General features: G+C 36.5%; 1 protein-coding gene across 1 annotated transcript in view; it reads right to left on the bottom strand.

Moving 5' to 3' along the window:
- The window catches only part of ABCE1 (ATP-binding cassette, sub-family E (OABP), member 1), an 11405-nt gene extending 3460 nt beyond the window's left edge, over positions 1-7945 (bottom strand). Inside the window, exons 1-10 of the mRNA XM_009328747.1 lie at positions 7777-7945; positions 7383-7468; positions 6778-6875; positions 6264-6381; positions 4169-4306; positions 3931-4000; positions 2702-2798; positions 1630-1719; positions 900-1021; positions 1-212 (exon numbers count right to left, since the gene is read on the bottom strand). Of these exons, the coding sequence (XP_009327022.1) occupies positions 1-212; positions 900-1021; positions 1630-1719; positions 2702-2798; positions 3931-4000; positions 4169-4306; positions 6264-6381; positions 6778-6875; positions 7383-7468; positions 7777-7879 (1134 nt within the window). The 5' untranslated portion in view covers positions 7880-7945. The remainder of the gene's footprint in view (positions 213-899; positions 1022-1629; positions 1720-2701; positions 2799-3930; positions 4001-4168; positions 4307-6263; positions 6382-6777; positions 6876-7382; positions 7469-7776) is intronic.
- Positions 7946-13466: the final 5521 nt, after the last annotated feature.

Below are 13466 nucleotides of genomic sequence, written 5' to 3' on the forward strand. Positions count from 1 at the left end.
TAACATCACCATAATTTCAGAATCCGTGAATTCTCCGGCTACTATGGATAGTTCAAATTCTCCCATCTTTTTTTTCATTCCTGGATATTTGTACATACACATCTTTTTAACCTCTTCTTCATTAGCCGTCTCAGCCACTTTAAAGACCAGAGATGCATCTCGAAACCTTAGATTTTCTGTTGGAACGTAGCCATCTAAGAAAATGTTTATGCCTACGAAGGGAAGAAAAAAGATCATTAAAGAAGGTCTACAACAAAGCAAGACAAGATGAATTGCAATTCTCGGCTGTAAATTCTAGTCAGCTAAGGAGAACGTTGGATTTTCAATGGCATGTTAAAAGAGGCAACAAAACCTCCTGTTTGAAAGTGTGTACGTTACGCAAATCGAATGAAGACAAATCTTACTGAAATTACAGAAAGGCTATAGAAGCTCTTCCTGAAAACCCAGTATGAGTAATGTGTGTAGGGTTTAAAGAAACTACTGCTCTTGGACCCATTCTCACAAAACCAGTTGTAACTGAGTCTCAGTGCTACAAGTGTGGTCAATTCAGTTGAACGCTACATACCTCTGTTCTGTGCAAACTGTCTCCTGCCCTTTCTCTACTATTTATAGGGTCTTTTGTGTAACTCCACTGTTTACAAAACACCTGCAAGTATCAAAATTATGTCCATAGCAAGAGACAAAGGGCATTTCATAATTAAGACTTCTGGGTTGACTTAGGAGTTTAGGATCATGTAAAACAGAAGTTCTGCGCAAAATAAAACAGTAGGTTTTTAGTTACTGAACTGTAACAGGAAGACGACATGTTCACGTAAGAGGCAACTACCATTTTGGTACCTTTTTTTCCTTCCATAGAATTTTTGTGTTATGTTTAAAAAGAGAAATATGGCAAGAATTACCTTCTCTTACGCTGAAAGGCATAGTAACAACACCATAAGCACTTGGCACACCATACAGGCAGCAGATAAAGTCAGAGAGATAATCTAACACACTTAGATCATGCTCCACAACAATAATGTACCTGAAAAACAGAGCCAGAAGAGATGCTTTTACACCTCAATACAAAACATTTTTTCTTTCCTTCTTACTCTAGTCTTGCATAAGCAAAAGCTATCAACATGATTTTCATTTAATATGGTTTCTTAGCTTTATACTAAATAAGGACAGAGTTCAAATCTCTGATAAGCTTTTTTTTTTTAAACTGTCCAATAAACAGACATTGTGAATGACAAGTTGAAAGTCCATCTTCAGTGTAGACTGGCAGCTTCTTTATGTACAATAAGTGGAAGGATATTGATTGACTGGAGCGAAAAATATTTAGCAAATTTTAAGAAGAAAAAAAAAATCTTTGTGAGAAGGGAATGGAACAGCAATATTCAGGTGAAAAATAACCACCTGTATTTTCACATCCTTATTACAAAATGCTGAATAGTACAGAAATTATAGGAAATCAGTTTCCAAAATGCAAAGGTATAGAATATTACTGACTTAGAATATTTCAAACATCTATTAGTGTACCATACTGAGAAGCCAGCACTTCTAGGGAGATGGACTGGATGTTTCTTCCCACTGTAAACAGTCACAGTCACATAATTACAGTCTAGCAAAACATTTAAAGTTTGTATTTACCTGTCAGGGTTTATTAAGGATCGGATAGTAATGGCAGCCTTCAAGCGCTGCTTGACATCTAGGTAGCTAGAAGGTTCATCAAACATGAAGCTAGCCCCAAAAGAAAGAATGAAGTCTTAGTGAATGCAAGCTTTCCACATATTCAAACCTAATACTAACATTTCAACCATTAAATACACAGAAATAAAAAATTACTATTATTTATATTGAGAAAGAGAGACAAAAAAAATGAGAATTATGTACTGACACCTGCCTTGAATCTCTGATGACTGTCGCATGAAATTGTTAAACGGTTTGCGTTAAGTATTACTTTGCCAAAAGCTCTGACAAAGTTATCAAATGTTACGAGAAATCAGCAATCAGTTAGGAATCCCATGCACTCAGTTCTGATTCAGCTTAAATTTAACATCAACTGAAAAGTGCAAAAATACTTTAGGAGACTGGAAGAAGGACATCTTCCAAAAGAGAAAAACAAAACAACAAAACAAACAAGAAAACCCACCCAAAACCTGCACCAACCAAAAAAACCCCAGCCAAACAAAACCACCACAACCCAAACAAACAAACAAACAATTTAAAAATCAGACCAAAAGCCCCCAAACCCCCGTAACTGCTGATCTTGCTTTCTTGGTGCCAAGGAGTCAGGAAACAGCATAGACTAGACAGTAATTTCCTGGTTGCAAGACAGGAGAAGAGGGACACAAGTTCCCAAAGGTGGGGAAGCATCTGTCCATTTCTTATGCAGAGAGGCTAAATGAGGTACGCTGTCGAACAGGATACATTTATGTGGGATTAGGGAAAGGGTATGAAGGTGTGATGCTGAAATTTAACACTGGCCTCTGAAATTAGCTATTTCCAGTCAGACGAATTAAAGTATGAAAAACCCAGAGATTATATATGGAGTAAATATGGATCACAGCTGCTGAGTTGGTAAAACCATTTTTTTTTTTAAATCCCTTTGTTTAAATACTTCAAACAAAAGTATTATTTCTAACAATAAATGTAAATTAGAGGACCATATTCTGAGACAGATTATTAGAAGCAATGTGTAACAGAAGTAAATTAAACATACATATCAGCCTTCTGAATGCAAACAACTGCACAAGCAAATCTCTGAAGTTCTCCTCCTGAAAGGTCCTCAACATTTCTTTCTTTCAGATGGGTTAAGTCTGCAAATAAGTGGTTAATTTTAGATATGTTACAATCAACATAACAATTCATATTTATTACCTACAGAAACATGTATAATCACAGCAGACATCCTATACAGAGGAAAAAACAGAAGTAAAATAAGCGTTCAGTTTATATAGAAGCATCATAATGCTGTTTGTAAGTCACAGCAAGTTACGGCTTCTCTGCAGCATTAGCTGACTAATTTGTATGGCTGCTTCTTATCATGCAGAAGGATTACATTTCTATTTGTTTTTCCACCATGTATTTGGTAAAGACTTCTGGCCCTAAAAAGAACCTATATCAGTTTTAAAAGTGTTTCTTGTTAGAGCTGGCTGAAGAGTTCTGATTTTCAGGAAAATCAAGTCCCCCAAATGTTACAGCAAATGGGTGAAGACAGCATTTTCTCATCAGCTTTATGAACAACAAATTTCACAAATACACTGTTTCGCTAATAAGTTAAGTGGGACTCAGACCACGCTCTTGGTGGCACAATGCAGCCCCACCTTTGCCACCCAGATCTCCCACAAAGAACCCTGTTGTCAATTTAGCAACACCTAAATTTAATAACAACTGAATTCAAAACACCTACAAAAAAATTACCAGGGCTGGACTATGCAGATGTTCTTCTTATTAATGGCATTATTCTCAGAAGTCAGTATTAATCCCATTATAATTATCTATATACAGTGGGGGGTGGGGTGGAACACAAACACACGACAGGACGGGAAGGGGAAGGTTTTTTTGTACTTGCATAGTATTTTCTATATGCAATGGTTCTCACAAGAGGGGATGCTTAGATTTTGCCAGAGTTGTAAGCAAGCAAGAGCAGCAGATGGTAGCTGGAATTTTTCCAGATTTAAAAATAAATACTTTCTACCATTGAACAAAAACAGCATTAGATTCTGTTAACTAGCATGTATCTGTTAGTTTGCCTTTGCCCCTGGAAAGTATTATTTGCATTGGTTCCGATACGCTTACAGCAAGCCCTAGGCTTTAAACTAAAGTATCTTTACTTTTTTTTTTAATTGATATCATTTAAATCTACTATCACATTAGTAGTAACTTTATTTTTTCAGTAAATATGAATTTCTCAAATGCTTTCAAGTTTGACTTTACAGAATTACTTACCAAGCTGCTGACATACAACAGTTTGTGTCTTAGTTTCATCCTTCCTATCCAGGATTGATCCCACTGTTCCCTGCATGATAAATAATAAAGAAACCCCACAACATTATTTCAACATTAAAAATTTCAGACAGTAGTGGATTTTTGACATTGAATTATGCTGCTAAATAAAATCTTTAAACACAAGAGAAGTATTACAGGAGAAGCTCCCAGCTTTCTATTAGCTCCTGAAATTTCTCACCTTTGCAGCTTTAGGGATCTGGTCCACGTACTGAGGTTTAATGATAGCTTTCAGGTCATCTTCCAGGATCTTTGTAAAATAATTTTGTAGTTCAGATCCTCGGAAGTAAGTCAAAATTTCTTGCCAGTCAGGTGGATCCTGTGACAAAATTAAAGACCGTGTCTACTTATACCATTCTAAAAACATCATAAAAAATACCTAATTTTAAAATTCCGATCAGTACAGCAAATAGAATATGGTTGCAAGATTAAAAAAACAGCCTGGATAAAAGCCAGTTACCGAACTGTTATGTTGCCTCCGCAAAGTTTCCATTAAAAAAAAATAGAAAAATTATAAAATTGCAAAATGGAGGGCAGAAGTTCAGATTTTTTTTCCAGGTGTCACTAGCCCTTTCAAGAAAAAGCATTTTAAATTTGCACCTAGGACATCCAAAACTGTCCTTAGACAGTTAAGAAGCAACGAGTGAAACTACTTCATGGGGAAAACGATAGCATGGATTAGTGTAACTGCACTTATTAACTATCTGATCTAGCTAATCCAAAGGAAAAGGGTTGGACTGATAAAATCAACTTGCACAAAAAAAATTGGTCATTTTCTCTGCTTCTAGCAAACATTTCCAAGGAAACAGAAGGAGAACACAAAGAAAAATGGCAAAAAAAAAAGGAACTGTTCAGAGCAATCACCCAGGAAAAAGTCCCAACTTGTACAGTTTCGTTTTACACAGCGTACTACTCTGAATGGTGCTGAGTTAATTATTTTGATGGTAAACAGTACGGAAACAAGAGCAACACAGCCATATTTCCAAACCAAGCAAATACACAGAGGAAATGGTTTGTAAGTTTTAGAGCAGAAGCAACATGGAAGATTCAATTCATACCACGTGTTTCTGTGGTCATAATGATTTGGCTCTTCACAGGAAAGTCTGATTTTGGAAGCATGGTAATTCAATTAAGTACACATTCAGAAAGTCAAAAGTTTTGCTATTTCTGCAATACTACCACCTGAAACAAGAAGTCCACAAAATAATATAAACCAAACTTGAAAGAGAATGGAAAATACAGCTGGGGAATGATTATTACTTTGTAGTTTTAAGTGGTAGCCATGAAATGAATAATTTATTAAACCGTTACAATTTTCAGGTAAAGAAACTGATGAAGAAAGTTTGAACACACTTGTTCCTACAAGTCCCTCTTGAAGGACAAAAGTGAGCATCAGAATTCAATTGTCACCACGTAATTTGAAGGTGAGAAGGTGGTAACTGAAATACCGTCTGGTAAGAAGAGTCACAATAGTTATTATTTATGTCTTTTCTCTAATAATATTCACTCTTTGGAGTAGTGCTAGGTAAACAAACCCCTGTAAATTATTTCGCTGGCTGGCTGCACAGTTTGACTTAGTGTAAACACATAGGAAAATGGATTACGATCTCCCACGAAGACCAGCAGATTACAAGTTGTTCTATGTCTGGTGCTCAAAAAATACTATCGAAATTTCTGAGTAGCAACATGACGAAACTAAGGATTTTCAGAACTCAGTATTAAGAGTGTACAGTGGGAAATATCTTCAACAACAACTTATGATAACGACATATATTAAGAGATCATCTTCAAAAGAATCAAAGACAAAAAAGCCTAAAAGATCACAAGGATACATGGTAAGCGCTCATAGACACTAGAGCTGTTCAGATAAAAACCATGTTGAACTTGGAAGAAACTCCAAAACTTGAGCTACTTAAATCCCTTGATGGGGAACAGATAAGTTATGCAGGGAAAAAAAGCTGACATTTTTAAAGACTGGTATAAAAAAAACCCCTTAAGTGTGACTTAAAGACAGAAACCTACCTCTGATATTTATCTTTAGTGAGTTACAATTATAATTAGTATCCTCATCTTTCTTGAAATATACAGAATTTGCAAAAAGGCCTTTGTTAACAACATCCTTCTACTATTGTTTCTGTGTGGAGTAGGTCACTGGCTGTTAATAGGGAAAGTGCCAATGTCATCACAAATTCTGTTGCGTTGACAGATACGAAAATTCAGTGAAAAAAATACAACCACAGCTATAATGCCAACTCTATTTTATTGCCGATACATACATCATATTTTCCAAGATTTGGCTTCTGTTTTCCTGCTAAAATTTTCAAGGCGGTTGATTTTCCAATACCATTGGTTCCAACCAATCCCAGTACTTCACCTGGACGAGGGATAGGCAGCCTGTACACAACATCAATAACTTTGGATTATGTTAATGCCATCAGACACCAACATTTGGTGGTAAAGTAAATGTTGCAACCTGTTTTCAGACTTTCTGATTATTTCAGCCTGCTTTGTTAACTTGCCAATATGTAATTCAAATTAAATCAATATTCCTTAAAAATAGAAGACCATAGAAAGATTTAAGAGCAGTCTGGTCTTTAAACAGGCGCTCTGTAAAATGAGAGCTAAAATTTTATTTCATTATAATACTTTTTAATAAGAAAAAAAGTAATTAACATTCAAAAAGGAAGCTACTGAGGTAATAACCAAGAACACCTTGATGCGCACTATGTTTAGACTATCAAAAACTTCAATTTTTTCGTCTCTTTTACATTGATTTGAAAAATAAAATACCTGTGAAGTTTGAAGGCATTGGCACAATATCTGTGTGTGGTTTCTTTCTCCAGGTTGCTAGGTAAGTTAACAATTGACAAGGCTGCAAAAGGACATTTCTGTAATTGAAATAAATTTACAGATTACTAGTGCACACAAACAATTTATTAACAAAATGCTATGTTCTGTACTGCACCCAGCTGTGCATTTAAATATTTTTAAGAGAACTTCTACCAAATTACTACACTTTCATTTACATAGTCAACTTCCCAAAGAAGTTCTACACCACATTTTTCAAATTACATAGCTCTCAATTTAGACTGTCAGTCTACAATACAAATAAGGCACACTGCCTGTATTTGCTAGCTCTTTTACAAAAAGATCTTTCTACTGCTAGGTGTCTATCGTCACAAACAAAGCCAAACAAAAAGTTACAACCCACACCCTGCAACCCAACCAGTTCAGTAAACTGACATGGTACTTCACTTTCTATAAACAATAACAGTTAACAAGGTCTGATTATTGAAGGAAACAAAATTGCTTTTTGAAGTTACAGTATGCATTACTAAATATAACATCATAGTAAGGAAATTTTATCACTTTAAATAAAGCAGCCTAACTTTTACCTTGATGCAAATACCACAACCAATACAAAGTGTTTCTGAGATCCATGCTATTTTGCTCTGTGATGTAACTTCTATGCAAAGTTTTCCTGGTGAAAAAGAATAAGATTAACTCAGGAAAGTTTCTGATGAATCAGAATTCTTGCCAGTACTACTAAATTCCACAGAGGACATGTAACATTAACATTCACTGAAGCTTCAGATCATCTGAAGACCTGAAAAGTGGCATTATTACTATGAACTGTTCATGCTTTCAGTGATACTTTTAAAGGCTTTATGAAACGAAGCATGAATGATAAATAAAAACTAACAACTATAAAAACCTAGTTCCTTCTAGTAGTACATGATTTAAAGCTTCTCCATCCGAAAGAGAACTTTGTTAAATTACATCTCTTACCCATTCGAACCACAGGACAACTCTTCTTGCATTCTTGACGGCATTTCTTTGGCTTACACTTGTCATAGTTGACAATAGCAATTCTTGTTAATTTGTCTGCCATAATGCACAATTTAGGCTTAAACACATACACCAATTATGAGGAGGAGTAGTGGGAGTCTTCCAGATCTTAAGGAAAAAAAAATCCGAAAGAGAACATAATTACTGACAGCACAGCGAAGAACATACATATCTGAAGTTACTACTAGCAGAGTTCAGATATGAAAAAAGCAAAATTATTTGATTTTTTCCTCTTTTAAGCAAGATGGCAAACAGGGCAAAGTCTCAGATACAAGTAGTAAGGGTACTGATGTATAAGTAACTGCACAAATCTTTAACATCAGCTTTCCATTCCATTACTATTTCTCCACTGTAAAATAAAGCTGTGATGATATCTGAGAATGTATCTGCTTCCAAGAAAAGCATGTTGTAGTAAGAACAGAAGACTCTATACTGCTGCAAATTTCAGTTTCACAAGCTGCCTTGTGTAAAGTAACCTTGTTCAAATTGTGACTACAACTACTACTCCAAGAATCTGATTATAATATTCATTTTGCAAACTGTATGCCAGCAGTCTATATTAAATGATTAAAATACGGTAAAATTTAAACCAGTTTTCAAAGTGAAAATTTGTAGTTGCATATAGAAAAGTAATCCAGGCAATGTGAGCAGACATACATGATGATGTTTGATACTTTTATCTTGAGTTTCCTTAGTATTTGAATACCTACACTTACATTCTGCATTTCCTAATATGGTATCAATGACTATAATATATTCCAAAAAGTAAGCAAGATTCCTTATAAAATTACTTTATTTTTAGAAGAGAAAAAGTCTTGGAGTACTAGACGATTAAATATTCCTGAAATCACAAATAAATGCACTCAAAGAAGTGAAATTACTGCTTGTATTCCTCTACATAACTGTCTCTTCCCGTGCTTAGATATTAGTAATGCACATGGACAAGCACTGGATTGTACTGGGAATTCATGTCAACAATTGTAGCAGAAGGGAGGGAAGGGCAAAGAATTTTAAATTTAAGTCTTGATAAAAAAGGTGGAATGTATTTTAAGTGCATTTGTATTTCCTTTACCATAAGTAAAGTATTATCACACATAATACTGAGAATAACAATAATGACTTTATCTTCCTATGAGCAACACACACCTAAGGACCACTCCCTCCACTCACTCCTGCTCCAGAACAATAAAGACAACTGAATTACGAGGCTCTTGGAAGTTTACAAGATACTACAGGTGACAGACAGGTAATTTTTTTTAGGTCTAAAGAAAGACCACAAACAAAGTACAAAGCATTTCCAGTTCAATACCACTAAATAAAGTGATGGCAGCCCTACAGATGATGCCAAATTCAAAATCATTTCAATTCAGTGCAGTACGTATCAGTAGTTCAAAGACGTAACTGGGAAGGAGTCTTGAAATACTTCAGGTTTCCACACCGTCCGCACATGCACTTCCTTCCAAGAAAACGATTCCAACATTTCTTATTAAAGAAAGTATTTTCTGTTGGATGTCCCGTTCGTCTTTGCTCCACCAAACTAAAGTATCCTGCAGTGGTTTAGAGACTAGTTACTACATATGGCTATTATATGAAGAAAGGTTTTGACTATCAATCTCCTGAAAGAAGCAAGAATAAAATAGGTGTATGGCACATTTATCACATTGAACTCCATCCTTCCCTAAACCCACCTGTGAACTTTAGTTGAAAGGAATCCTACAGGTACTACTGTAGTATGAAAGAAAGGAAGAGACTGACATCTAACAGGGAGCAAAGGTCAGAAATGAAGATGTTATTGTATCTTTAAATCCATTATTACCATAGTCATTAATATTTTAAGTGGTTCCTTTTAAAAGTGGTAGTCTTATTCCTCTTTTCAATTTCCAAAGTATTTTTAAATTAATTTCTAAAGATACTCTTCATGCGATATAAATGAATGTAATTATTAGTCATGCCGCCAACCTTATTGTGCCAGTTTCTACTTTTAATATTTCAATTTTTTTCTTTAATCTTTTAACGTTTCCTAAGCCAAAAAGTCCTAATAACATAATTGATGTTTTCAAATAAATGACCGAATATTAAAAAAAAAAAAAAGTTATTTTACAGTTCTGTATCGTCAGACCAGATTGACAAAGTAGGGCTGAACGTTGCCATTACATCCATAGACCAGGCCAACAGGCATGGAATAATGGGTTTGCAATTCCCATTTTAATACATTTTTCTTACATAAGAAAACAAGAAACAGAAAGTCTTATTCTTAAAAACTGTAAGGACGTTTAAGTAAGGGTAATTTTCTAGGAGACAGATACTGGATTTTGTCAGTGCTTCAAATAAAGATACATTCTTTGGGAATGTATCCCAATGCTTTTCATCAAAGTCCTGTAGTTTGCAGTGCATACGAGTATTTGGGGGTGAATCACTCTTTGGTTTCCCAAGGGAACTGCCTAACCTGGGTCAGCCCTTTCTCCAGCAACGCCTGTGTGGCTGAGTACTCTGAGCAGACAGACCACACTGTCTATCTTCCAGGCAGGGCTCTCCCTGCTAGTTCTCTCAGCTCTAGCTAGCATGTAAACTATTTCTATGGGTTACAAACGCAAGCTCTAGAAGACAAAGCTGCCGTACTTCAGGAGCTTGCCTCCCCTATCCAACCTCCCAAACCTCTCTTGGAGGTTACTGCCTGAGCAGTACAGATAGCAGACCAGACGAACTCTCCCCTCAGCCACCCACCCACCCTTCCAGTCTGGTGTTTAGCTTAAAGCACCAAAACAGGAGAATGGGATGGGGGTTGCTCTAAAAGATCAAGTCAAATATGGTGTGAAACAGTTAGATTTTGCCACCTACCTCAGCAAGCTTTCCACCCAGTCTTGGTGGGATAATCAGACTAAAGTTTACACTGCTACCCATTGCTGAATCAGACCGTGGCTGGTAAGTAATAAAACAGCCTAAGTTTTTTTTTTTTTTTCTTCTAACTTATACGGGAAAATGCCCATCTGTAGTGAAGAGTTTTGAAGGGGCCAAAGAAGTAAGTACACCAAGCGTTTATAAAGTACTTGGTGGGGGGGAATAGAACTAATGAACTGGCATGGAGACATAGATTCGTGCCTCCCTGATCTCATCTACATGATGGAAGTGTCAGTTTATCCAAAACTCTCCAGTGGTCTTAAACCGTTTTCAGAAAAAATATTTGTGACTTCTGTCACTTCTGCAATATTTCCAGGACTGTCCTGATGTCTACGATGATAATTGTCCACAAGAGAAAATAATAATAATAATAATAATTTCCACCTAGAACTGACAATTTACAGCAAATTAAACAACACTGTCCAAAACCAGACTGAACTCAAGTTACGTATTTATATGCAGTTACTTTGGTGGCATTTAACTTAACATACTGATTAGGATCATCCGATTTCAAGGTGCAGACAGCAGAACTCACAATACACTGAACACAGGTCGGCAACACATACAATATGCATACGCTACAATACAGCACACCAGTAATTGTTAAGTACAGTCAGCAGATTAAGGGCAGGAGAAACTGGTATTCAGAAGCATTTAAGTTCATGTCTGTACTTCTTCTTTCCAAATCAAGAAGAATAGAACAAAAAACAAAGTATGAAAATATTAATTTGTTACTAACTACAAGAGTAAAGTGTTATTTTGAATCAGTGAATTCTGATGGAGCGACAACAGAAAATCTTTCCAGAATGATGGACTGATGACACAGGTGAAAGAATGAGAGAAGGAATAACGACTGCTAGCAAAAAAAAAAAAAAAAAAAATTCTAAAAGCCTAGACAGTATCATTTATTGAAGCCAAAAGCTGTCAATTAAGTCCAATTATGACACTTAATACAAATACTAAAACATGTCTAAAAGTAAGATAAAATGCTTCTGACAACATGTTTTGTAAGTCAGCATTCTTAGGCTCTCTGACACAGCTGCTGCTCTCTCCCAGACACCAGAAGAAATAAAAACCACACAAGCATGTAAGCAGACCGTGCTACCTGTCACAAAAGGCACAGTAAGGTACAATCTGTAGAACAAATGTAATGTACTTGCGTTAAGAATACTTATTTCTTTCACAGGCATTAGAGTTATATTAGAATTTACTCAGTCAAGTCAATTATGACCAAGAAGGATTTGTAATTGCATTGAATTATTCAGACTTAAACGAAGAAGCATTGGGAAAAAAAAAGTAAATGAAGACTGAAACATAACCAGAGACAATTAAATTATATGATGCGAAGGCAACATCTGTGTTCAGAATTAAGCCATACTTTAGTTACTTTGCAGAAAAACAGTTAACATTTTATTAAATTACATTGCATCAGATCTCAAAGATGAATGCTGTGGAAAGACGTGAGGATGAGCAGCATTTGCACTTTCCTCTGAAAATAATTAACCTCAAGAATTATCTCCCAATCCATTGCTAATGGACTACAAACAGTCACTCCATAACATGAACAATAAAGTTAAGAACTAGAATACCCAAAGAAAATGTAAATGAAAGAAAAAGAACAGATTTTCAAACCGCATATCACTACATTTGTACGTGTCAAAGAAGAAATAGTAAATGTTATAAGAACAAACAAAATCTACTAAGAGTTAAGAACTAGTCTATGCTTAAGGTTTTGACATTTGTTTTAGAAACTGAGACAATGTACAAAAAGAAGTTTAAACAAGCCCCAAATCTCCTTACTGTATTTAACTCATTATATGACTCATAAGGCACGACATGAATATGAAAATAAATACAATGTTAACATGAAAAGCATATGGTCAAGTATACTGACGCAGCATAACGAGTGGGTGTGTGTAGCTGGTGCTGAACAGTATTAATTAACACTCAATCTTTATTAACATGAAGCGAAATGCATGAAAATGCTAATTTATGGATTTAATCTACCACATGAAAATTACATTAGTATTTCACGACCACTCGTTTAGGACTAGAGTTTTGGAAACCACAGCAGACAAACTTAAATTAGAACTTGAAAACTGTCACAGAAACTTGGAGGTGAAATAACTAAGTGTATTCCAGAAAGGAAACACTACCATGGTCCTAGAGAAAAGCCCTGCCGAGTTTTTCTTCTGTTCTTACGCATACCTTGTAAAAAACAGCCTTACCCTATTACCTTATCAAACCTGCAAGAAGTCTTGATCTCCTCACCACACAAGCACGCACATGGATATTAACTTTCCCCAAAATAAGGAAAAACGTGGGTTTTTTTCCTCCAGAAGAGAAGTCCCTGCTTTCACAGGAGAAAAATACCGGCTCTCCCTTCCCCGGACCGCGGCCACCGCATCGCCAGGAGCCCGCGCAGGGTCCCCACGCGAAAGCGATCCCTGTGGCTGAACCCAGCCGCGGAAGGAACCGTTTTCTCCTCACCCCGCTGCTGCTGGGCGGCCCAGGACGGCTGGCAAAAGCGCAAAGCACTGGAAGATGACGTACAACTCGCCAGAGACGACGAGCTGCATGTGCGGGCGCTGCCAGCCGGGGAAGGGACGGCCTCCCACCCCGCGCGGGCTGATCCTTCTGCCCGGGCCGTGCCCACGCCGGGAGCGAGTCCCCCATTCAAAGGAGCGTGCGGCCCGGCTCCCTTTGAGCCCGGGGGACAACGACTTCGGGGA

This window comes from Pygoscelis adeliae, unplaced genomic scaffold (genome assembly GCF_000699105.1).
Source record: "Pygoscelis adeliae isolate BGI_AS28 unplaced genomic scaffold, ASM69910v1 Scaffold66, whole genome shotgun sequence".
In the NCBI taxonomy this organism is placed as follows: Eukaryota; Metazoa; Chordata; class Aves; order Sphenisciformes; family Spheniscidae; genus Pygoscelis; species Pygoscelis adeliae.